The sequence below is a fragment of the Ambystoma mexicanum genome, chromosome 1p, assembly GCF_040938575.1.
Source record: "Ambystoma mexicanum isolate Mex_15411 chromosome 1p, UKY_AmexF1_1, whole genome shotgun sequence".
Classification (NCBI taxonomy): domain Eukaryota; kingdom Metazoa; phylum Chordata; class Amphibia; order Caudata; family Ambystomatidae; genus Ambystoma; species Ambystoma mexicanum.
In genome coordinates, this window is record NC_090921.1 from 1457509209 (window position 1) to 1457534937 (window position 25729).

Here is a 25729-nt window from a genome sequence, read left to right on the forward strand (position 1 = left end):
GTGCCGCTCCTGATGGAGTGCCTGCTCCTCCCAAACAGGCAGCGGGCGCTTCCCATGTGGGGCGCAGGCCCCCCTCTGCGGCCGTCTGCTGCCAAGCCAGACGATCCCCGCACCGCCTTCTTCACCTCCAGGTGCGGGCGCTCCCGCAGCAGTCCCTCCTCACCTCGGCCGGCTACCCGGCACTCCCAGGCAGCCAGATGCTGTGCCAAGCGCTGCCGCCGCTGCTCCTCCTTCTCCAGCGGGGACGAGTTAAAGATCCGCCCGCCCGCGCCGCTGCTGCCTTCCACCCATACAGGACCTCGCGCCCTCCGATGTCGGGGTGGCCACTGTGAAGCCGCTCAGCCACGGCAGCCCCCAGGTCAGCCCAGGGCGTGAAACCCCCAGACCAACCATGGACCGCCCGACCGCCGCAATCTCCCCGCGGTCAGATACCAAGCCGCCCCCACCGCGGGGCATCCTCTACTGTGGGCTAGCTCGACTGCACTCGCCAGGCTGCGGCCACCCCTCCCGCCCTCAGGCTCGTTCTGAGCCAACTCAGCGGTCCCTGCAAACAGCAATGCACGGCCCTCCTCACTGTCCTGCTCAGTGCGCCAGTGCACCAGAGCCCCTCTAAGTCACTTGTCTCCGCAGATCTCGGCTCACAGACCGGGTGGTGGGCACTTTCCCAGGTCCAGGGTACGGGAGCTCCGTCGGCGCATCTAGTCCCTGCAGGCGGCCATCTTTCACAAATATTTTAAGATGAATTATTCTGCAAAATAAAATGGTGACGAAAACTGCCAAGTTCACCATTTTAATTACTTGGGTGATAGATTGGCTGCAAATGGCTCTTGAAGTTATCAGATTGGCTGTAATGGTTGTGTCTTGCAAAAACAAAGAGGTGATAGCTGGAAGGTTTAGAATGAATCTTAACCTGTGTCAGAGAGGGTATGCCCAGCTGTGGGCCCCTTGCTCGCTGCGCCATAGAGAACCAAGCTGCACCTCACTGAGGAGGCCCAACAAGGCCGAAACATGTCTGGGGTTGCTTGTGTTTCTGTGCAGAGGGGACCTGGCCTAGCAGTTCGGGCAGGGCTGCTACTATTGGTGGCAGTACCAGTCGGATATATGACTGGACCCCTTTCGCAATGGTGCAGACTGGCTAAACAGTGCTGTGGAATGTTGCCCAGAGCAATGCCAGTGGTCCAGATAAATTCAAAACCTTCCACCCATCACTTTTGCGGTTATGGTTGCGTCTTGCGACAACGTTTTGGTGCCACTTTATCTTTATCAAGGAGATTTGGTGAGAATCACTATTAAAACCCTTTAGATTTATAGAGCTCAGGCACACCCAGCTCCCATATATGGAACAGAGTTATTATTTTCTGTAATTAATCTATATTGTTTCCATGAATTGATCATGATATTGTTTAATCTTTTACAATAGGCATTTATCCCAATAAAGCAATTTTTTTTCAGATGAAAGCTTGAAACTGCCTTTGGGTGAAAATTAAAGGTAGGATGAATTATGACCGTCTTGGGAAAATGGGTGCATGTTTAAAGATCCCAGCTGCCTTACCCGGTACCCAAAGGGATAACCACCTGCAATCTAATAATGATTTGCTATTTATATAGTGCTTTTGCCAAAACGCTGTATATAGAACATATATACATAATGTATCAACCAACCGAAGTTAGTACTGATTTATCAACCTCTGAGTTGGCCTTGCTGCAATTTGAACCGGCGACCTGCAAATCTCACACAGACTGCAGCAGCGAGTGTTCAATCTGCTGAACTATCTTGCCGGCAATAGGACTTCAGATGAGAAAAGACAAGATGGAAGTTCAGAAAGTGGCTCAAAGGGTCGAACCTGAAAATACCACAGAACTAGGGGTATATTCCAAGAGGGAAACAAGAACAAACAATGGCACATTGAATGTCAACGCCTTAAAATCCCTTTTAGTCAATGGCTTCACTGGTTATAATCCACAGAAGGGCTTCAAATGCCACCCAATGACCCTTTAGGGATGACACAGAATCAAGAAAAAACTACATTGCAAAAAAGCAACAACCGTAAAAAGGAGGAATCAACTAGGGAGTGTCTTGTCCTGGCACCAAGGGGACAAATTCTGCCAAGGTTGTTGACACAATGAAAACACGCCTACCCTAGCTTCAGCCTGAATCCGGGACCTAGGATAATAGCACCTACCCTAACCCTGTGGATACCTACGCCAGATGTAGGCAGCCTTCACATTCCTTGTCTGTGGGGAAACCGATCCCTTTTGTGTTTGTGATGGAACAGTCTGTGGTATGGTTCATTCAGTACCTTGGCCAGTGCTTTCCAATGAGATCGATTCTAAATAAGGGGGCAGAGATATAGTGCATTTGTGATTGCAGGGTTTGATTTCCCATTCTACCCCATTTCCAAACCCATTTCTCATCTCCTACCTGCAGCCACAGCACCTTTGTTAGTCTATGGAAAGGTTCACCCTGCTTCGTGGGGCACTTCAAGGAAGCCACATCACCACCATTTAGCCTTCCTGTTAATCTCATCAACTTCCCCTGTGAAGAATGCCATGTGCGTTTTCAGCAACATTTTAAAACCAAACTTCCGTAGCTGTCGCAACATCAGTTGAGAGGGACTGATTGGGGGTGGGGGTGAATAGGTCAGGAATTTGTTTTGGATCTGTGGTTGTGGGTGCTGCACCAGAGGGGTTCGAGGCCTGTTGAACACAAGGGTAAACTTCTTGTAGAAACAACTGGGGAGTCTAGTCTCTACTCACATTGCCCAGTGAATACATGTAACATTGTTGGTTGCCTGAAAGGCAAACGTTACAGCAGGCCCCACTGAGAACAGCACTGTGGCAAGTTACAATGCATTTTACGCCTAGCTTTAGACTGACAAACATATGAAGGAAGCTGAAACAAGCCCCTGGCATGTCCCCATCTTGGTACCTCGTTCTCTTAAACAAAAGGTTCATGCCTTCATAACCATTAGTATTTCTCTTAGTGGATTTGTCAGTCAGAACCCTGCCCTCATTTGCCAACTCCTCAATCCTTGTTGCACACAGCATACCATGCATTTATATGAATGTATTATAGGGCAACAACTGTAGTGAAACCTATGAATCACTGACTGTTGTGAACATTCTGTTGCTAAAAACATTTTACTTTACTTTAATAGATTTACAATGTGCAGCAATGAACACATAGGCATGAAGGCGTGGACAAGACATAACAACAGAAAACAAGAAGAGGAAGAAGACAGTCCATGGAAGTCAAAGACTAAAGCAGAAGGGGACCTTAATCAAACAGCCAAGTTTTATGCTTTCTTTTAAAAAGCTCAAGTTTGGTTTCCAGCCTGAGGACGAAAGGCAAACAATTTCAGGCTGCTGGAGCTGCAATGGCAAAGGCTCCTTTTTCAGCTTTCCTGGATTTGCTTCTCGGGATCATGAGCATTTTGGTCTCCTGCGACCTTAAAGATCGAGAGGTGGACTTATGCAAGATAAAGTCATTCAAATAGCGGGGCATAATACCCAAAAGACTCTTGAAGGTAATGAGTAATAGGCGATATTGGATTCTGGTCGGATCGTGGAGCCAGTGTAAGGTCTTCTGGCTGGTGTAACGTGGTCACGTCTGGTCAGACCTGCAACCACTCTCACTGCTCCATTCTGGATAACTTGCAGTCTATTTATTTCAGTTTTGCTAATGCCAGTCAGCAGACTGCAACAGTAATCCATTTTGGCTCCCACTATGGCTCTGGCCAGAGTTTCTGCATTTGCCTGGGAGATCATGGGACGAAGGTGTGCGAAAAGTTTAAGATAGTACGCTGCACCCGATACCACACGAGCTTTCACGGAGAGATGTTGGTCAAGAATCACCCCTAAAGACTTGACTTTCTTGAGGGTGTCGAATTTGACTTCCCCAAGCTGGGAATCTGTGATCTAACTTAGAGATCCGGCTGGGAGTGGCTACAATCATAAGCTCTGTTTTAGCACCGTTTAGTGCAAGACCTTATTGCACCATCCAATTTTCGAAACACATGTAGGCATTATTTATACACTCTTCATCTTGAGTATGGTTTCCGGTCAGGGCGATGATACCTTGCGTAGCATCCGCAAAGTTGGTAAACCAAATGTTTTCTTGCACCAGCATACAGAAGAAGGGACCAGTAAAGATGTTATAAAAACCAGGGCGAAAGGCTTGCTGCCTGCGGGACTCCATATTCGATCAGAATTGTATCTGCCTCAGCAATGTCCGAGCAGACGCAACTAACACGATTTTTAAGAAAGGAAGCTACCCACCGCGAAGCTTCCGGAAAAAATGCTGCCACTTGTTCGAGCCACAGCAACAGTTGAATTTGAACCAATTTAGGCTAAATATTAAGCTTTTATTCAGAATGCACGATCTATGTCTACTACTTAACAGAAATGACAAAAAGTAGTCTTGAATTCAGGGGAGACGTATCTACAAGGCCTAATCATATACATATTTTTCCTTCTTTTTTTTCTTTTCATTTGTGTTTTTTTCTCCCCGTTTTCCATGTATTATTTTATTGTGTCCATTTGTATGCGTACATGATGATTTAATATGTTTGTTTCGTACTACAATGATGACTGCAATCACATTCTTTCTTTTCCTTCAAATGCCTGGTCTAATTTATGTTAATTATTTTACATGCATTAATTTGTGGAATTATTGAAGAAAGTACATATAAGGATATAAATTGCCCACGAATAAGTTATTGTTTTGAAAAAGGCCCTTGAGAGGCTGAAACACGCGTCAACAACAAACGGGCAATAGGAGTCAATAAATAATAAATTGGTCTGACACTACCAAATCAAGTGTGACTCAAACTTAATTTAATTACGGAGGTGGCGCAGTCTTAGTGTGTACCAATCTGCCATAGTTTTGAACCAAGGAAAGGAGTGGACTGGTCCTTACCTAAACCAACACACTAACGCGACACCAGACCAACCGGAGGCATACTAAGGTCGCGGGCACAAGTAGCTGCACCCAGAGTCAATCCCCAAATAAAACACCAGACTTTTGTTTTAGGTGAGCCATTCCCACAATAAATCCATGGCAATTGAAAAAAAGAAAGGCACTCAAAATGGTATTTGGAAGAGGGAAAGGGAAGGTCTGACATCAGGGAGGGTGAAAGAAGAACACACAGTGAGTTTAGCACTTACCACAGGAATCTCTAAGGATTCCCATGAACAAAGAGCAACATTACTGCGCAATTGAAGCACACCACAAGAAGAAACAGGGGTTTGGGGCCTTTTTTCGGTAGGTGTACAGGTTGGGAGACCAAAGAAGAAAGAGTGGATAGATAATTACCCTTTTACTTTACATGCTTAGAGATTTAAAGTCCTAATGAAATAGTAGTGTTGCTCGAGTTATTGAAGTGCTCTATGTTGAGTTAAGTGTACTATTACTCCATCCCCATAGCTCCTGAAATCAACCTTACTGCTCATTCCACCTACCTTGTTAGTGTATGGCTAGGCCCACGTGTCCAATACCCCTATCAACTACTGTGGTATCACAGAACCCTCCACCTGGGCTAGTTCTGAAAATCCAGCTGAACATCCGTGGACCAGTTATGAGGGTAAAATGGCCACTGGCCCAGGAAGTGTGGCCATTGGTCAAAGCCACAGGTAATGGAATGAGGCCTGCGAGTCCTTTATGGAAGTAAAGTGGCCAGGATGCCTGGGCAAGGCCTGGGGCAGGTAGCCACTTTGGGTGGCTTGGCAAAACAGGGGTAAAACCTTGGATACCCCACCACAGCAGAATCTACAACATGCACATGTCCTGCAATCCTTAACAGAGAAACACAATTAATACCAAATACAGCAATTAAGATTTTCACTGTTCCGTAGTTCATTTATCAGGGTTTGAAGCACTCTGGAGTAGGTGGAGAAAACCTGCACTTAGGCTTGCTGTGTTATTAAACAAATGAGTCCCTCCATTGCCAAAGGCTGGTTTTGAATCTAGTGTAGTTAAATGGCACATGAACTGTGACCTTCAAGTCTGAACTCCAAATTTGATTTTACTTTGAAGGGTGTATTTAATAGAACATCTACTCGCAAAGCAGGTTCCATAGTGGCTATCTTGGAACATCAATAAATGTTACTTTGTTATTTGCAATGTTTGTAAAATCACACACATGTTCTCCAAATGATGCAAACATGTGCTTTCAGTACATACCTGCTGACAAAACCCCATGATTAATTCTCGGAATGCTCATAGGTGCCAGCTCAATCCAGAGCTGTCGGATTCGTTCATAAAGTGGACACATGCAACGCACTGAAGCTGTTAGGTTGCGGGACCTGAAAGAAGAAAATGCCATAGTACATATTTAGTCTGCAGACATCATACATTGGATACTGCCAATGTGTTATCTATTAAGCATGTTTTATTAATTTTCTTTAATTTATTTGGAATATTTGTGAAGCATTAAAGTTATATTAAAGCCACAAGGCACCTGAAAAGGTGATCATTAAGTGATTAGTTGACTCCCTGGGAAAAATAAGAACCACCGTTTCACAAGTCCGAGTACAGGTTTTTTTGTGTTCGATAGAAACCAGAGGATAGAGTTCCAAATGGAGGAAATGGAGGATTTCAGACTCTCATGTGCAGCAATTCTAATCTCGATTAGACGTTCTCTCGTAGAATCAATATGCATCTAAAAATCAGCAGCTACTACATTTTAAAACAGATGGGGGAGGGGACAGAGGACTTCTAAGAGATGAGACTTGTAACAGACTCAACCAAATAAACACAGGACCACAGAACTAGAAAGTTAAACATTTATTCATGTTGTAAGGTAAAGCAGTGGAGATTGAAGAACAAGACAGTCAATTCTATGCAGCATTAGTGTGCCTTTCTCAAGATGCTTTAGAAGAACTGCCTGCCATATACAGCCTAAAATTCGGAATCCCTGACCCACACATGCATCATGCCTTGGCAAAGGTGTTTTCTCGAAGTTACAGCATGCACAGGGCCTTGGCAGTGTATCTTTCTTAACACGCTTTTGGAATGGGCAATCTTAAACATGAAGACATTTTGTAAAGGCAAGTTAGACAATGCGGATGGAATTCACATTATGGGTTGCAACATGCAGCAGTACTTTTCAATTAGTCTTTCTTAATATGCTTTAGATCATAACCTAAGCTCCAATGGCCATGGTTGGTTATCCTCTCCAGATGGATTTTCACTTCGTCCTCCCATTTTGCCAATGCACACATCTCGTACCCCATTTTGTTTCAAATCTGTAGTCTCCACATCAAGACTAGTGCCAATAGCTTCACACAACCCAGTATTTCACGTCTCAACAGTGCTTCCTGCTCTCACCCTTCCTCAGGCCTTTGGTCTCGATCTTCCTGCTACTACTACTGAAAGGCTTGGTGTCAGCCCCACACAGCATGGCCCTGTTTGGGCCTCGCAACGTCCTCTGCGAATCTTCTCACACCACCAACAGACCCCACGCTAGCCAAAGACTAATCTCCAGTTACGGACTCCTTACTCACATCACAGGCTTTTCTTTGCAGCTGCAGCACTATAAGAGGTCAGCTCACTACCTCCATGAACAAATAAAAAGGCATGCTTTTTCCATAATACATTGAAGGCACCATTGTTCCGTCTGAAAGCCTCTGCAGGCTATTCCCCAGCAGTATTTGCATCAGAATGTTAGCAACACTACTTTTTATAAAGGCAGTCCAGTTCTCTCCCCCAACCATCTACTTCACTGTAAAGTGAGGTCCCGCCAAACCCTTGCGCCTTGCTCCCCCAGCCCTTCCTCATCTAATGTTTGCCTAAATAAGGCATTCTGTTATGCCCGCTCCCTCAGACACTTGCAGTCACGTTACTCATGTCTGTACTAGTCAATCTTCGTTGTCGCAGTTTCCAGATTCAGGCTCCCACCTCTCTCACCCCCCCAACCAACACTCATGTTTGCGTTTCTTATGGAAGCAGCCTGGTTGCTTCTTCCTATGTCCTACAAAGAAGCAGAACAGATATGCCAATCATTTCCTGCTGGATCTTTCCTGATGCGCCTCCACTCTTTTTAGAGCCCTTGGTACAGCTTCCTGCCCAAGTGCTACATTACATGTTAAGTAATGTGTGCAGTCACTTTTGCATTTCCAGCAATGGTATCATGTTCCAGCATGTTCTTTCAAGTCTAAAAGTAGTTTGCATGTTCTTTCAAGTCTAAAAGTAGTTGAGGTGGTTCATAGGCTCCTTAGAAGAACCAACAGAATTACCATTCCGTTAAAGTAAGTTCTACAGTTGGTCTGGTCTTGGTAGGCACGGAGTGCTGACAGCAGAGGTTCCGGGTGAGAAAGGTCCAATCAGGCAGGAAACTAGGTTGTATACAGAATATAGGCATCCCACATCCCACATCCCACATCCCACATCCCACATCCCACATCCCACATCCCACATCCCCAGAGCCGAGCCCTTCTCAAAGTCTGGGATGAGATCCTCAGGGAGTGTGGGGGGCACAACCTTATTGGCCATGTTCTACTTGTCAGCAGTCTGACACAGTAAATCACAAAAACCTCATCTATCGACTGGAACAATGTATGCATTGCTTGGATCACACCATAAAATGGCTCAGATCTCTGCAGGAAAGAACTCAAGTGAGGTTAGGTCCATTCCTATCGTCAGTATAGTCAAAAAAGTGTAGTGTGTCCCATGGTTCGCCCCCCCTTCTACTTTTGTTTTTAATTTATATGTAGAAAATCTATACATCTTCTCCGAACCCAACCTATTCTTCCACGCTTATGCGTACAATACCCAGTCTATCTGAAAGTAGACTTTTCCAGGACAAACATGGATACGTTGACCACTGTCTCAACGAGGTAGAAAACTGGATGTTAGAAAACTTTTTTCAGTTAAATCCTAACAAAACAGATAACACTTATTGGTCCAAAACAGAGGTTCATGGAGTTGTAATTGGGCTCATCATTTAAATAGCACCTTTTATCATTACTATAGTCTCAACGTGCTTGTGGAGGGATCGCACTCGGAGACCACAGTCCAGAGTATGGACATTTTCAGAGGTATGGAATGAGTGCGCATTTTTGGCAAAGATATGGAATTCGGTGGGTTGGCTGAGCTCCTAAAAGCAACCTTAGAGATCAGGGTGGGTGCAGAGGGAGGTCAGGAGAGTGTGCAAGTGCAAAAGACTTATGCCCAGCCCGACAGAATTATGTCGTAGGTCACCAGTGTATTTTAATGGCAGAGATGTTGAAGCATAGTCTGGTGTAAGTCAGCAAAACATTATGTGCCCAATAGACTGAATTTGTCGGCAGTCGTGGCTGCATTCTGGTGCACGAGTGTGGGTAGCCATGCCTGTGGCTGATGTCCACCCAAGTGGTGCACTTATACGTATCTGGAGGCTCGGATTGGAGCTTTGTGGTTGGCGACGTTGGCCATGAGAGAGAGTCTTCTAGGCTCACTAGCCGGACCGCCATAAAAGGTCTTCCAACTCTAGGAGTTTAGTAATGAAGCAGGTGTTGGAGATAACTCTGTAGTTTGAAGGAGGGAGGGGGCCGAGAGCATTTTTTTTTTTTTTTAGATGGGGCTCGACATACGAGGCAGTGTCTCTCCATAGCGATGTTGTGAAACTGGCCAGATAGTGTGTCACAGAAAGCTTAGTAGAATGGCGAGTGAGAAGTTGAGCAGCTTGTGGTCTTTAATTCAGTGATGATTTTGTGGAGTTCCCTACTCAGATTATTGGAGTTGGAAAACCAGTGTCCACAGCAGTTTTGTTTGGCTTTTCTTATTTCGGTCAGGTAGGCCCTATTTAATCTTGCAGAAGCCATTTTTTTTTTTTTAGGTGTGGTTTTTGTACTTCATCAAGCATCACCTAGAGTGAACATGGTTTTAAGGAATTTGAGGGAGGGTGTGTACCACTTCGGGATGGGGCCTGATCTCAGAGGTGCATCTAGTCTGCATGAGGGGGGTTAGGGCAGGGAGAAGAATATAACAGTTATCCATCCTGGTTAATGGACGAGACAGAATGATGGAGAATAGGTTCAATGTGCTGAAAAGGGCTTCAACGTTGTGAGAGTTGGGAGGGAGATCATCTAAGTCAAGCTGAGAGCTTCCAAGTTATCAGTTAGCTAAAGGGTCATCAGGTTGGTGGGGACGTCAAACCAGATGTTGAAGTCTCCCAATATAGTGAGGGACGGATGCCGGATTTGGGTGGCTGATAGGGAGTCAGGGAAAGTTCCTGTGATAGCCTCCATGCCTATATACGAGTAGAAAGTGGTGGGTGAGGGAGGGAAGGAGGCAGATCTTTACTAGCAATGATTTGCAATCAGAGTTACAGGGTAGATTTTCAGTGGATATGACTGAGAGGTATTTGTGGAGGATGGCTAGTCGTCCTGCCTGCTGTGCCCATTTTGTACAATCAGGGAGTATTCTGGGGGGGAAGCCTCGTGCGAGATGGGTCCGTAGACGCTGAACCATGTTTCAGTGATGAATAGGCCATCAGGATTTTCATTGGAAATAAGGTCTAAAATGTATTTATTTTTGGAGACAGATCTGGCGTTAATGAGTATGCTGGAAAGCTGGAGTGGTTTCTGGTGTAGAGTCTGATTGGGGATGGCAGGGGAGGTTGGTGTGGGGGGTAGCGGAGAAGGGTGACCGGGCGGGATGATGGTCTGAGGAAGATCGAAGTGGTGATCAATTGTGGTGCTGGAGGTGGGGAGGGGGAATTGGTGGGTGGCACATCGGTGTTTCCTGGGGCAGGGGTGTATGTGGGTTGCTGGTAGGGGATGGGGGCTTTAGGGAGGAGGTGAAGAGAGCCAGGACAGGGTTGGGAGGAGTAAATATGAGGTGTTAGGTGGGATCGTGGGTGAAGCTGAGGAGAGGACAGAGTAGTTTGGGTGGAATAAAGGTGTGAGTGAGAGTTGGAGCGGATGTTGAGCGAGAAGTGATAGCCAGGGCGGACTGTGCTGCACTCAGGGAGGTGAAGCGCAAGATGGGGGTACTGGGAGTTGGTAAAATAGGAGAGGGTTGGTGGGTTAAAACAGGAGGCTAGGAGATCGGGGCGTGGTGGTTGGTAGAGGGCGGCGGTGTCTGGGTGTGTGAGGGTTTGTGGAAGCAGGGACTGTCGGGCAGTAGCTGGTGTTCTGGACAGCAGAGCACCAGCATGCAGCTCTGTTGCTGGAGGTGTGGTGATTGCAGGAGGATTGGGGTTTAGTGATGTGAGGGCTGGTGGGGACGCAGGATGGGAGAGGCGGCCAGTTTGGTTGGTGGGGGAGTGGAGAAGGGAGAGGGACCGGTGGGCCATGGACTGGTGCCGATATTCTTTGCAGTAGAGAGCCAGCATGCCGCTATGTTCCGAGAGGTGTGGGGGACACAGATGGAGTGGGTTTTAGAGGATGCGTTATGGAGGTAGGCCGGAGACGCAGGATAGGAGTGGGGGTAAAGTTGGCGGGTTAGGGAGTGGGTGAAGGAGAGGGTGGGTGTTGGCATTGGACTGTGGAGAGGCGCAGACAGTGGAGGGGCGTGTCACTGGGCAGGTTTTTGGAGTACGGCTCTGATCTGGGAGAGTGGGGCATGGTGAGGCACTTCGATATAACAGACACTGTGGGAAAGCAGAGTCTAGATTTAGAACATGCAGTGTGATATGATATGGTATTTATAACACGCCTACACACAAGTGTTTCAAGGCGCGACGAGGCAAGGGAGGGGGAACAAAGGGAAGACCGACAACAATCCTACTAGGCCAGGTATCATTCAGGTAGCGCAAGTGCATGGGAAGGAGGAAAGGGAAAAGTGCAAGGGGGAAAGTGCAGTACAAAGGATAGTATAATAAATAAGATAAATAAAAACTGCCAGCAAGTGGCAAGTGTATGGTAAGTGCAGAACATAAGTGCTGGTAGGGGGACTGTAAGGATAAGAAAAAACAGTCCCTAGGTGCAGGGGTTACCACGGAGGCAGTGCAGGTGGGCAACTAGCGGGCCTGGGCTCGAGATCAGAAGGGAGGCCAGGTAACCAGTGCAGTTTCTGTCAGGAAATTCAACAGGGGAGAGGGGGAGTGAAAGCAGAAGCAAAGAGGAAGGGTTTGAGGTGCTTCCGGAACCGGAGATGGTTCTCCTCAAGTTTCAGGGAGGCAGGAAGGCTGTTCCAGAGGGAGGCCCCTGCCGAAGAGAGAGATCTACCACCAACTCGTTGCTTGGAGAAGCGACTGACCCTGAGGGAGTTGGAGCCGGATGAGCGAAGAGGTCAAGAAGGAAGATATTTAGGAAGAGAGAGTTGAAGGTATTTCGGCCCCAGCCCCAGAAGGCCTTGTGGACAATGCAGAGGGTTTTGAACTTAATCCTCGCAGCCACTGGGAGCCAGTGCAGAGATTTCAGTCCTGGAGAGATACGATCTCTGGGCTTGAGGCCAAGGACAAGTCTCGCAGTCCTTTTCTGGATAAGTTGAAGAGGGCGGAGTGTAGAGGCAGGCAGATTTAGATAGAGGCTGTTAAAATAGTCCAGGCTAGAGAGAACCAGGGCTCTAGAGAGAGTGATCTTCTGGGGGAAGGAGAGGAAAGGAAGAATACCTCTGAGGAGGTGCATCTGGTAGTGTGACTTCTTAGAGACATCAGAGATGTGAGGAGAGAAGGATAGTGTGGAGTCGAAGATGACCCCGAGATTTTTAGCCTTGCAGGTGGCAGCGTGAAGAGGGTCAAGAGAGGCCGGCCAGAGAGCTGCAGGGAAGGAGGGAGTGGATGTGCCGATGAGTAGAATCTCAGTCTTACTGGCATTAAGGCAGAGGTCATTGGCGGCACACCACTCCTGGATGGCAGACAGACAGTCAGAGATGAGGGAAGGAGAGGAGGAGGCCGAGGGTAGCCTGAAAATGAGCAGAGTATCGTCCGCATAGCACTGAGAGTTGGGGCACAGAGTGGCAATGCGGTGGGCAAGGAATGCCAGGTATTGGTTGAACAGCCAGGGAGAGAGGTTAGATTCCTGGGGGACCCACAGGTAGAGACAAACATATCGGAGTGGAAAGACCCAAGTTGGACCTGGGAGGGTCGGTCGGAGAGGAAAGAAGTCAGCCACGCCACAGCCCGACCAATGATACCCAGGTTATCACAGAGAAGGTGGAGCAGGATGGCATGGTTGACAGTGTCAAAGGCAGAGGAGAGATCAAGTAAGATGAGAACACACGGGGTGTTAGAGTCAAGGTTGGAGAGGTCTTCACGGATGTTCAGGAGAGCAGTTTCCGTGCTTCTGGCAGCTCTGAAGCCAGACTGATGGTCATGAAGACAACCAACAGATTCAGTGTGGAGATTGAGCTGGGAGATGGCCAGTTCCTCCAGGAGCTTGCCCATGAAGGGGGTGATGGAGATTGGGCGATAGTCAGCCAGGCAGGAGGGTTCGGCAGAGGGTTTCTTAAGAAGAAGGTACACAAGGGAGTGCTTCAAGGGGGATGGGAAGACTCCAGTGGCGAAGGAGTGATTGCAGAAATCAGCCAGGGCAGGAGCCAGGGAGTCGATGTGGTCCTTGATCGTTTGAGGAACAGGGGTGAACCTGTTTTGACGAGACTTTCATAGATCAGACTTGTCTAGAAACCATGTCTGCGGAGAACAGGGGAAAGGCAGAGAAGGAGGGAGGTGAGGTGGCTGCAGAGAGGCCAGAGGAGGAGCAGGGAGTGGGGGGAGGTGGGGGATAGGAGGAGAGCGAGGACAGGATGTCCTGAGTTTTAGAGATGAAGTGAGAAGCCAGTGCCGTACAGAGGGCCTGGGAGAGGGTAGGGGAGGTAGACTGCGACAGGATTGGCCAGTTCCTTGCAGATTTTAAAGAGTTCAGCCGAGTTGTTTGATGCCGCAGAGACACAGGCTTGGATATGGTCTCTCTTCTTGGTTAGGACAGAGAGCCGGTATGGTCTTGTGTGTGAGACAAGCACCCAGCCTCAAAGCACACTGTGTGTGAAAAAGGAACAAGTTACTTACCTGTAACTGTTGTTCTCCAGCATGGGTCTGGCATGGATTCACATGCTCATGAATATTCCCCGTCGTCAGGCTGGGAATCCTCGGTAAAGAAAAAACCAGTATCAGTTTCGTTTCTGATCTGTCTTTCGTAGTAATAACCAATCACTGGTCTCTGCGTCATACTGACCACAGCCAATGACTGCCCTCTACCTAAGCACCGCCTCTGGCAGCCCTCTTCAGATTTGGAAGCACGTGAAGTGGCAGTATGACCAAGTGAAGAGCCGCAGAGGGGTAGGCGGGAGGGTTCGCATGTGAATCCATGCCAGACCCATGCTGGAGAACAACAGTTACAGGTAAGTAACTTGTTCCTTCTCCAGCATGGGGTCTGGCATGGATTCACATGCTCATGAATAAAGAATACATAGCAGTACACACATGCACAACCACGGGAGGTGGCAAAGGCTCAACATTAAGCATCACAACAACTCAACATTAAGCATCTTACCTCCTCACCAGGCTCACCTCAGGCGAACAGGTTGCGCAGCACTGCTTGGCCGACCCTGGACTCCTCCCTGGAATCCCGGTCGACGCAGTAGAATTTCGTGAAGGTGTGCGTCGACCTCCACGTAGCAGCCCTGCATATGTCCAGCAGGGGCACACCAGATAGGAACGCCGTGGTAGCTGCGATCGCTCTGGTGGAATGGGCTCTCGGACGGCCAGGCAGCGGTCGGTTTGCCAACCGGTGACAGCACATGATACAGCCGGAGAGCCATCTGGAGATGGAAGCCTTCGAGAGAGCCTTCCCCTGATTGACAGGTCCAAAGTTCACAAAGAGTTGTGACGTCTTCCGAAAACCCTTTGTGCGGTCCACGTAGAACTTCAGCGCTCTAGCTACATCCAGCGAGTGCAAAGTCCTCTCAGCCGGCGACGAAGGCGACGGGAAGAACACAGGTAACACCAAGGGTTCGTTGAGATGAAAGTCCGACGGTACCTTGGGCATGAAGGAGGGGTGCGTCCTGAGCACTACCCTCGTGTCGTGGAAAGTCAAGTACGGGGCCTTGCAGGAAAGGGCCTGGATCTCTCCCACTCGTCGTGCGGAGGTGATGGCCACAAGAAAAGCTGTTTTCCACGATAGAAACTTCAACGGGGCCGAGTGCAGAGGCTCGAACGGAGGTCCCATGAGCTTGGTCAGCACCACGTTGAGCTCCCACGCCGGGGCCGGAGCCTTCACCGGCGGGAACGATCTGAACAGTCCCTTCATGAACTCCTTCACCAGACGATGAGACCACAAGGACGTCCGCCCCGTGGTTCTGGTGTATCGGGAGATCGCAGCAAGATGAATCTTGATGGACGCGTGTGCCAGACCAGCTTTGGCCAGCGTCAGCAGGTACGGCAGTACTTGGGGAGCCGTAATCCGTAGAGGGTTAATCTTCTGTGCGTGGCACCAGACAGAGAACCTCTTCCATTTGTGTCCGTAGCATTTAAGAGTCGAGGACGCCCTGGCCTTTGCAAGAACCTCTCTGCAATCGGCCGGTATGTCGTATCCTCCAAACTCTAGCGCTGCAGGAGCCAGGCCTGCAAGTTCAGCGACTTCGGGTCGTGGTGGAGGATGGCGCCTCCTTCCCTGGAGAGTAGATCCGCGTCCGCCGGCAGCTTGATCGGCGGGGACGCTGACAAGTCCAGCAAGTCCGGGAACCATATCTGCCTCGGCCACGCAGGTGCGACGAGGATCATCCTGCACCGTGACCTCTTGAGCTGGTTGACGAGCCGGATTAGCAGAGGCAAGGGAGGGAACGCGTAGAGGAACAGGCCCTCCCAGGGGAACGAGAAAGCATCGCCCATGCTCCTCGTCTGGGGAAACCTGCTGGCGAACCTCCGGCACTTGGTGTTCGTCGCCGTCGCGAACAGGTCGATCTGGGGTGTGCCCCACCGTCGGAAGAGGCGATCCACCAGATCCTGCCGTAGTTCCCACTCGTGGCACGAGCGCAGCTCCCTGCTGAGTGAGTCGGCGATGGTGTTTTTTATCCCTGCCAGATGAAACGGCACCAGAAAAATCCCTTGGGCGACGGCCCAATGCCACAGGTCCTGCGCCTCCTTGGACAGCGCTGGGGACCTGGTTCCGCCCTGTTTCCTGATGTAAAACATGGTGGTGGTGTTGTCGGTGAAGATCCTCACCACCTTGCCCTTGAGGGACGGAAGGAAGGACCTGAGGGCCCAAAACACTGCACGGAGCTCCAGGACGTTGATATGCAGGGACTTCTCCGTCGGGAGCCAGAGTCCCCTTGCGTGCAGATTTTCGGTGTGCGCTCCCCACCCTTCCAGGGAGGCATCCGTGGTCACAGTCTCCTGGTGGGCTGGGGTCTGGAAGTCCATGCCCGCCGTCAGATGCGCGCGGGTGCCCCACCACCGTATCGCTCGTCGGAAGCTCTCGTCGAGCTTGATCCTTTCCTCGAAGCTGCCCGTCGTCTGGATCCAGCGCGCATCCAGGAATTCTTGCAACGGGCGCATCCGGAGCCTGCACATGGGAATGAGGTAGATGCAGGAAGACATCATCCCGAGGAGGGACTTGATGGACCTCACTTTGGCCGCGTCGGCCACCAACATCCGTTGCACCTTGCCCAAGATGGTCCTGGTCCTCTCCTCCGACGGGGAGGCCAGAAGGGACACTGTGTCGAGCCTCGCTCCCAGAAACAGTGCGACTTGCGCGGGCACCAGGTGGGATTTGGCGTAGTTCACGGAGAATCCCAGGTCCGTGAGGAGTTGGACGGTCCTTGCCGTGTGGACCACGGCGAGCTCCCTCGTCTTGGCGCGGATGAGCCAGTCGTCCAGGTAGGGGTAGACGTGAATCCCCTCGCGGCGCAGCTGCGCCGCCACCGGTGCGAGGCACTTGGTGAATACCCTGGGTGCCGACCGTAGTCCGAAGGGAAGGGCTTTGAACTGGTAATGACGCCCTTGGACTACGAACCTGAGGATTTTTCGGTGCCCCTTTAGGATGGGAATGTGGAAGTAGGCATCCTCCAAATCCAACGACGATAGGAAGTCTCCTTCCTCCAGCTGACCCAGGACGTGCTGGAGGGTGACCATCCGGAACTTCTGCGCCTTGATGAACTTGTTCAGACGTCGCAGGTCTAGGATGGGGCGCCATCCTCCCGTCTTCTTCTTCACGAGGAAGTATCTCGAGTAGACTCCGGAGCCCCGAAGCCTCTTTGGGACGAGTTCGATGGCGCCCTTTCTGAGCATCGCCTTTACCTCCAGGAGAAGTTGAGGGACGTGAAGTTCTTTCCTGGCCACGGGGGGGACGCGCGGGCACCTTCTTTGAAACTCGAGCGCGTGGCCCCGGGCCAGGGTGTCCAGCACCCAACGGTCGGTGGAGATGGACTCCCACACGCTGACGAAGCCCGCCAGCCGGCCTCCCACCGGGGTGCTTCGGTGGGGGCCCGACCCCACGGCCGGTTCAATCCTGCTTGGACGCGGCCTTGCCGCCTTGACCTCCTTGGCGACGACGGCGGGGTCCGCTAGACTTGCCTCGTCCTCTGTAGGCCTCTTGCGACGACGAGCGGGCCGCTTGACGGTAGGAAGCGAAACCGCCGCCGGAACCTTTGGAGGCGCCCTTGCCTCCGCTGCTCCGAAAGGGCGTCCGTCGTTGCTGCAGAACTCCAAGGGCCCGGGCCGTCTCAGTATCCGCCTTGATGGCCTGAAGGGAATCGTCCACTGTCTTCCCAAACAGGTTGTTCCCGTCGAAGGGCATGTCCAGGACTCTGGTCTGGACGTCCTGCCGGAAGTCCGTAGCTTTGAGCCATCCACGACGTCGAAGGCAAACGCCGTTGCCCAGCTGGCGGAACCCAGTGTCGGCGATGTCCGTCGCCACGGTGATGGCGTGGTCCGGAATCCGGGGTAGGCTGCGCCCGGAGGCATAGGGGGGCCGTGTCCGGGACCCGGTACTTTTTCTCGTACCGGTCTCTTCTAACTGGCGTCGTGGAAGGGTTCTTGAGGAGGGAAAGGCCCTCATCCCAAATGTCGTCCAACAGAGGCACTGCGAGGACCGTCTTCCTCTTGGCCTCGCGCCGCTGATAAAGGAAGCCTTCCTTTTTCTTCTCCTCAGGGCAGAGTTGGAAAAGCTCGGAAGCCCTGGAGATCATGGAGTGGAAAGATCCGATCTCGTCGGGCGGAGAAGCCCTGGTGGGAGGCGACGACGGAATATCCTCGTCGTATGCCTCGTCGTCCGTACCCGTCGCTGCCGTGTCAGTCCCCGTATCATCCCCTCGGGTGGACGGGGAGGAGGGCTGGACGGGGCGCGACGGTTGAAAAGGAGGTGGTGGATGGATCCTTCTTTTCTTTGTAGGGGGAACACCAGAAGGTCCCGGTTCTGGATCCCCCGACGGGAGAGGTTCCTCCGTCGGTAACGGTAGCCTCGTCCTTATCTCGGAGCATAAGGACTGTATGGCCAACAAAATGGCCGCCGAGTTGTCTTGCGGCGCTGGCAGAGGGGAATCCGACGGGCGAGCAGGGGCCCCGTCGGTATCCTCGACGATGTCGTCGTCGTCACCTGCGTCGGGGTCCATTCCGACGGGCTGGCCTTCTTCCACGCCTAGGCCGTGGCTTAAGACCTCGATCAGCTCCTCTTCTGAGGTTGAGGCCGAATCTACGACGACGCCCTGCCCCCCCTTCTTCTTCCCCACGGAGGGTTTCACGGGGGTCCTATCGATGGGCACAAAAGAAGACTCCCTCCGAGGAGGCAGGGAGATTCTGGGCCCCGAGGTCGCCACCACTGGTGCAGCCTCCACAGGCTGAGCCAGGGCCGCCGCGACCGTTTCGATAGAGGGCTTGGTCGGATGGATCAAGGCCTTCACCACCTTAGGTGCGCTCACCGCCTTATCCACGCTCCTCCTCTGCCTTAGAGCTCGACCGGGGCCTCTCCAGGAGCTTCGCCGGGTGCTCGGCCTTCCTCTTACCCGACCCAGAGCGTTGGCTCGTGGTTGATGGTCCCGGGGAGGGTGCGCCCTGCCTGGCGCCCGTAGAGCCCGACCGTTCGGCGCTCCCGGTGCCAGCGGACTCGCGGTGCTTGGCCTTATGTTGGGCCCCCGTCGCCGGGGCGCCCTCAAAGGTCTTAGAAGACCGCTCGGATTTCTTCTTCTTCTCGCCAGACGGGCTCTTACCCTCCAGCCAGTTGGCGAGACGTTGATGGCGGTCCTTCATGGTCCGTTCCGACATGTTGCCGCAAAACGCACAGTCCTTCTCCACGTGCGTCTTGTCCTCATGAAGGCAGTAAAGGCAGAAAGAGTGTTCGTCCTCCTTAAAGACGTTCTGCAGCTGGCATCCAGGGCAGACCCTGAACAGCTTTCCGGGCGTCGAGCTTCCCTTCTCCTGGGCCATCTCCGAGACCGGGCCTGAGAAGCTTCTGGAGTCCTCCGAAGTGTAGCTCGACGAATCTTCACCCTTGAGGGCACAGACGAATCCGACACGGGTCCCCGTTGATCGGATGTAGGATCGGTGGAGCTTGAGGCTCTTTTGACCGAAAGAATCGAAGTTTTTTGTGAAAAAGCGCGAAAAATAGCACTAACGCTCGAGAGCAATAGCACGAGGATCCCAACACATGAACGTGCGGTAAAAATCTGAAGATGGCTGCCAGAGGCGGTGCTTAGGTAGAGGGCAGTCATTGGCTGTGGTCAGTTTGACGCAGAGACCAGTGATTGGTTATTACTACGAAAGACAGATCAGAAACGAAACTGATACTGGTTTTTTCTTTACCGAGGATTCCCAGCCTGACGACGGGGAATATTCATGAGCATGTGAATCCATGCCAGACCCCATGCTGGAGAAGTACCATGATTTAAAACATACACAGGAGGGAAACAAGCACATAGTTTCAAAACATACACTGTGAAAATGCATCCAGATTGAAAACCTACACTATGTGTGAAGAAAGCACTTAATTACGAAACATTGGTTTAACATAGTGGCCGACTGGAAAGCACAGCGAGGTTCAAGACAGTTGGCAGCTAAAAGTGCAGCCAGGTTTGGCACAGTGGCCGTCTGTATAGCACTGCAAGGTTTAACACTGTTTGGAGAGCGCACCAGGGTTCAACACAGTGGGCAACCAGAAAGCGCAGCAAGGCTCAACACAGTGGCTAGGTGAAAGGCAAAGTGAGCTTCAACACAGTGGCTATTTGTAAAGCGCAGCAATGCTCAACACAGTGGCTACCTGGAAGGCACAGCGAGGTTCAGCACTTGCCCCATGCTGGCCTCCTTTTTATTTATTTGTATTTATTTGTTCTACTGTGATCCCATGCACTGCACTGCCCCCTACCTTCACCCCTAACACTTTTCCCCTCCCCCCTCACCTGCACTTGCAATCTCAATGTCTCCTGGTCTAGTAAGATAGTTGTCAGTCTTCCCTTTGTTCCCCTCCCTTGCCTTGTTGCGCCTTGAAACACTTGTGTATAGGTGCGTTCTAAATGCCATATCATATCTGTAAAGGACAGAGAGGTTCAACACAATGTCTATATGTAATGCAGTGCAAGGTACAACACAATAGCTATCTGTAATGCGCAGTGAGGTTCAAATCATTGGCTGACTAGAGGGTACACCAAGTTCATCACAATGGCTAACTTGGGGGCATAGTGAGCTTCAGCAGTGGTTACCTGTACAGCCCAACCCGTTTTAGCACAATGGCCGATTAGAGAGCGCAGCCAGGTTCAAGGCAATGGCTAACTAGGAACTAAGTTAAGGTTCAACACAATTGCTAATGGGATGCACCAGATGTAAATGAGTACTGAAACATTAAGTGTAGCTAAAATTGGAGTTTGAAAGGCAGTTTCTGCAATGTTGTTAGTCTCAGAGGTGTAACCGTTCCAAAGCAGTGCCTACCTGCAGCTGTGTTTTGATGGCGATGGCAATGGCAAGTGATTGGATGCAAAGCCAGTGAGAAACCTAATTTGTGCTTACAATTAGAACGCGAGGACAGGGATTAAATGCTGGTACTGTAACCTAGAATCAAAACATATCCTGTGAGCAAGGTACACGTAGAATCAAGACATACACTGTGTGCAAAATATTGGTCTGTTGGTGGTGAGGTTTTCAGGAGCCCAGTATCACTTTAGCTGGTTTTTCCCTCTGGCCCGCTGCCCTGGTTGAGCTGCTGAAGGGAGACTTTCCGGTCATGTGGGATGCTCCCCACTGACCAATCCGAGGGTTGGATGGGCGGGATGAGGAGGGGAGAAGAGGGTTGGACTGGGAAGGGGCTTTGGGGAGGGGAAATGGATGGCGAGGGGCACGGAAAGTGCAAAAACGGGAGGGTTAATTTGAAATCAAACAAGCAAATACTTACCAAGCGTTGATGAAAGCATGACCACCCGTCATTTTATTTACCAATGTAATTTGCATCCAAAGAAATAAAATATGGACTTAAGGAATTCATGGTGGCAACAGTAAAGACAGACAAGTGATCACAGTTCAAGGGTGTTTATTGAACTATAAAATGGGTGAGAAAAAACGCCAAATCTAAACCTAAATCTAAGATGGGTGAAAGCTACAACCATCAAATAATAATAGGGCAGTCCTAGTGGCGTCTTGTAGAATAAAAAGGGTCTATTCTAATAATACCTATTGACAATCCTTACAACGAAGTTACGAAATAGTGTGGGGATAATGTTCAAGAAAAGAAAGAAGTGTTCACCAAATGATAAGTCAGGATGGTAAGGCTGGGGTCTCCCCACGTTTTTAGCATGGGACAAGGTGGGACCTCTGAGCACAGCACACTCCTGGGCCTCGCCAGCAAGAGGTTAGAGTTCCTTTCAACGATGCCAGGACCTTCTGGGGCCCAAGTCTTTTCTGCAAAGTCTCTTGCCTTAGAAGGCCTGCTGGCCCATAAACAATAAACAAAAGTTCCTTTGGTAATCTTTCACATTGGGTGATTGCTCTTCACCCTGTGGATCCCCTTCAGTCGGGCTCTGATCCTTCTTGCAAGGTTAGCCTCCCTCAATCGGGTTCAATACCGCCTTTCAATCCAAACATGTCATACAACAGTCTCAATGTCTTTTTAAACAATGATTCATTGTGGACATCCCTCAGCTGGGTGCACACTTGTCGACACAATGTTAATGGGTATATTACTATTTACCCCCAATTCGCAGGGATCCCTCCGTCGGGTTCACATTTCCCAATTTCACAGTTCACTCAGTTTTCTCCAATGTGTCAAAGACACCCTCGTAGGACCACTTTGACATTTCAAGCTGGCCTCTCCTAGGCCTCCTGGTTCTCGTAGTTTCAACAAAAATACAACACAAAAAGGATCCGGTCAAGTCCTTCGAATGAGCGCCCCCGGACCACTGTGCTTCTGGACCTTTTACTAGGGTTTCTTTAAAGTTCAAACATAAGTTTTCTTCAACAATGTTGCCGCCTGTAACATTGAGCCCAGCACAGTTCGGTTTACTATCAGTCTTCTCCGACTCACCAGCTGTGCTGAACTGGGAGTTTCTTGTCTCGGGAGTCAAGGACGGCACCAATCGCTTCTGCCTGCTTTGGTTTTCAATGTGGTAGGGCCCTGTGTGCCGTTGACACCTGTCACACCACATGCCAGCTGGTCTTCGCGGTCTTATGATTTCCCTTTTGGAGTCTTTACGGGTCAGAGTTGAAAAGGGCAAGGGCAATTCCCTCCTCGTCATCTCTCCAGGTCTCGCCGCTTTTCTCCTCCATTTGAACTGCCGGTCCGGAATAGCTGCCTCCTTGTGCGTTCAGCCTTGCACTAAGTGTGCTCTCATGCTCTGCCTTTTATCCCTGTTGAGAAGGGAAAGGGCCATTAGGTGTGCGTTGTTATTGTCAATTGGCTGACTCGGAAAACCCTTGTGTTGGCACATGTCAGGGAACCGGCTCTGGTGTTAGTCTGTTTTTCAGAGTGCCAGAAAGTGTTTGTGTCGGAAAAGGGAAGGGGTAGAACATTTGAATATACTATGGGGTAAAATGGGGAAAAGGTGTTAAGGAAGGGGTACGCATCTCACCAGTTGGTGTCCCACTTCCACTCCCCAAGGACCCCCATCCGGGGGAATCCTCTCGCACTGGTCCACCCCCAGGAACTGGATCCAATAGCGATGTTCCACCTTTGTGTAACCAATGCGTCCTCAGACAGTAAAGAACTGTTCACCATCCTTAGAGAGCTTGAAAACTCCTGTCAAACTACAGCACCCACCAACACTAGTAAAGACTGGTGCACTACTATACAAAATGCCCTATCTTCCAAAATCCTACTGCTGCAAAACAAAATCGATAGTAAAAAAACACTCCTAGCAGATAAAACTCCACCCACCCTAGCAGTGACTCCAACAAACGCCACTCTTGGCCCCACATTTCAATTCACACCAGTTTCTCACAAAGAAATACTAGACACCATAACGAAACTTAAAGCCTCCACCTGTAAAGAAGACCAATTCCCTTCCCACCTAGTGAAACTCTGCGCCCCCACCCTTACACCGATCATCATCGAATTTGTCAACGCCTCATTCCTCACCAACACAGTCCCCACTAGCATCAAAAAATCTTGGGTGACACCCGTTCTAAAAAAAATCAACCTTGGATCCAACTATACCCACTAACTACCGACCCATTACAACTCTCTCATTTCTCCTAAAAATAATCGATAAAATAGCCTACTCCCAAATACAAAACCATCTGGAACACTACCAACTGTTAGGGGACCGACAGTCAGGTTTCCGCCCTAACCATAGCACAGAGACAGCCCTCCTTGATTTGAAGATCCAAATGGATGCCACCAGAGAAGCAGGTAAACTCTGCCTACTAATGCTTCTGGACCCCTCAGCTGCCTTTGACCTGGTCGACCATGACAAACTCTAAACACATTAGCCAACAACTTCAACCAAGCTAAGAACGCCACTGACTGGATCAAAACACTCTTGGCAGATAGGACCTCTAGAGTATCCATCGGCAAAGAATTAGCAGACCCTGTGCCAGTCCCTGCAGGCGTTCCGCAAGGATCTTGCCTATCCCCCACACTGTATAATGCCTATACTAAGTTGCTATTCGCAGCTTTGGATGCCATGGGTGTCATCTATACCAACTTTGCTGATGACACCCAGATCTTTATCCCACTCAGATAATTACGAACAAGACTCACTACTGGTCAACCAAATCTACTCTCATACAAAACTGGATGGCCAACAACAGCCTCTATTTAAACTACGACAAAACAGAGCTCCTCATACTAGGCTCCTCCACCAGAATTGACGCCCTCGAGCATGTTTTTAAATCATTCACCATTGACGGTGCCACAATCCCCGTACTCAAACAAGTCAAGACTCTTGGCGTTTACTTAGATGCCACCTTGACTATGTCAAAACAAGTAAACACACTAGCCTCATCTACATTTTACACTTCCAAACTCATCACGCTCAGTCGCAAATTCCTCTCAACCAACAACTGTGTTACACTAGCCAGAGCTCTCATTCTCTCCAAGCTAGATTATTGTAATATCCTTTCCCTTGGCACCTCCAAATCCAACTTAGCCAAACTTCAACTTATGCAGAACAAAGCCCTTAGAGCGGCCCTAGGCATCAAACATTTTTTTAACACATCTCCAACACCAGAAGAGACCACCACTGGCTCCCCATCCAAGCCAGAATCCTATTTAAAACCCTGAGCATTACTCATAAATGCATGGCCAACAAAGCTCCCAAATACCTCAACAACACAGTCATGAAGAAACCCCAGACCAGACTCTTCAGATCCAATAAGAACGCATACCTCGAAATTCCAAGATACAAAAGAGAGAAAGCGTGGGGTAGCAGTTTTAAAATCCTGGCTCCCAGACATGGGAACTCTCTACCCGCTAATATTATGAATGAAACATCTTTCCCAAAATTCAAAAATTCTTTGAAAACCTGGCTATTCAACAAGTACTAACTGAATCTAGAGCACTATCTCACCCTAACTAACTGTACATATCTGACTGACTAACGTATATAATTGACTGTTCGTTCCTGTGTATCTCTTTGTTCACATTTAAGATTGCATTCACCCAATGTCTGTAACTACGCCGCGATACCCCCGGGTCTGGGTGTATAACAAATTAAATAAAATAAATAAAATAAAAATATGTCCGTGTCCAGGCCACCTGGATGACAGAGCCCTGGCACTAGTGGGTGTCACACCTTCAGGTTTCTCAAAACTTCCATTGGTCTCATGATTAGAATAGTAATCTGGTGCATTATCCCCACATCCCCCCCTTGTCCCAGTACCACCAATAGTAATCAATTGCATTAACCCACATCCCTCATGCTTGTCCCAGTACCCAATTAGTAATCCTACCTTTACCACCACCTCCCTTGTCCTAGTACTACATTAGGAACCTGTTGCATTGCCCCCACCTCTCTCTTCCTCATCCCCGTACCCCATTAGTAATCCTATTGTTACAGCCATCTCCCTCTTTCTTGTCCCCGTAACCCAATATTAATAAGCTGCATTACTCCACCGCCCAGTACCCCAATAGCAATCTTTTGCATTACCTCACATCCCTCTTCATGGTTCCAATAACCCAATAGTAATCAATTGCATTGTCCCACCACCATATTCCTCATTCCACTACATTAGTAATCTGTTGCATTGCCACCACCACCCTATTCCTCGTCCCAGTAACCCATTAGCAATCCTACCTTTCCCACCACCTCCTTCGTCTCAGAATTATATTCCATTAACTTCATCTCCCTCTTCCCAGTACACAATTCATAATCAGTTGTATTGCCCCCAACTCCCTCTTTGTCCCAGTACTACATTAGTAATCTGTAACATTACCGCTTAATGCCTCTTCCTCA

At 49.7% G+C, this 25729-nt stretch overlaps 1 protein-coding gene across 1 annotated transcript in view; it reads right to left on the bottom strand.

Moving 5' to 3' along the window:
• Positions 1-25729, bottom strand: part of GAN (gigaxonin) — a 654734-nt gene that overhangs the window by 435418 nt on the left and 193587 nt on the right. The window contains exon 5 of the mRNA XM_069607099.1: positions 6182-6303. Coding sequence (XP_069463200.1) covers positions 6182-6303 — 122 coding nt within the window. The remainder of the gene's footprint in view (positions 1-6181; positions 6304-25729) is intronic.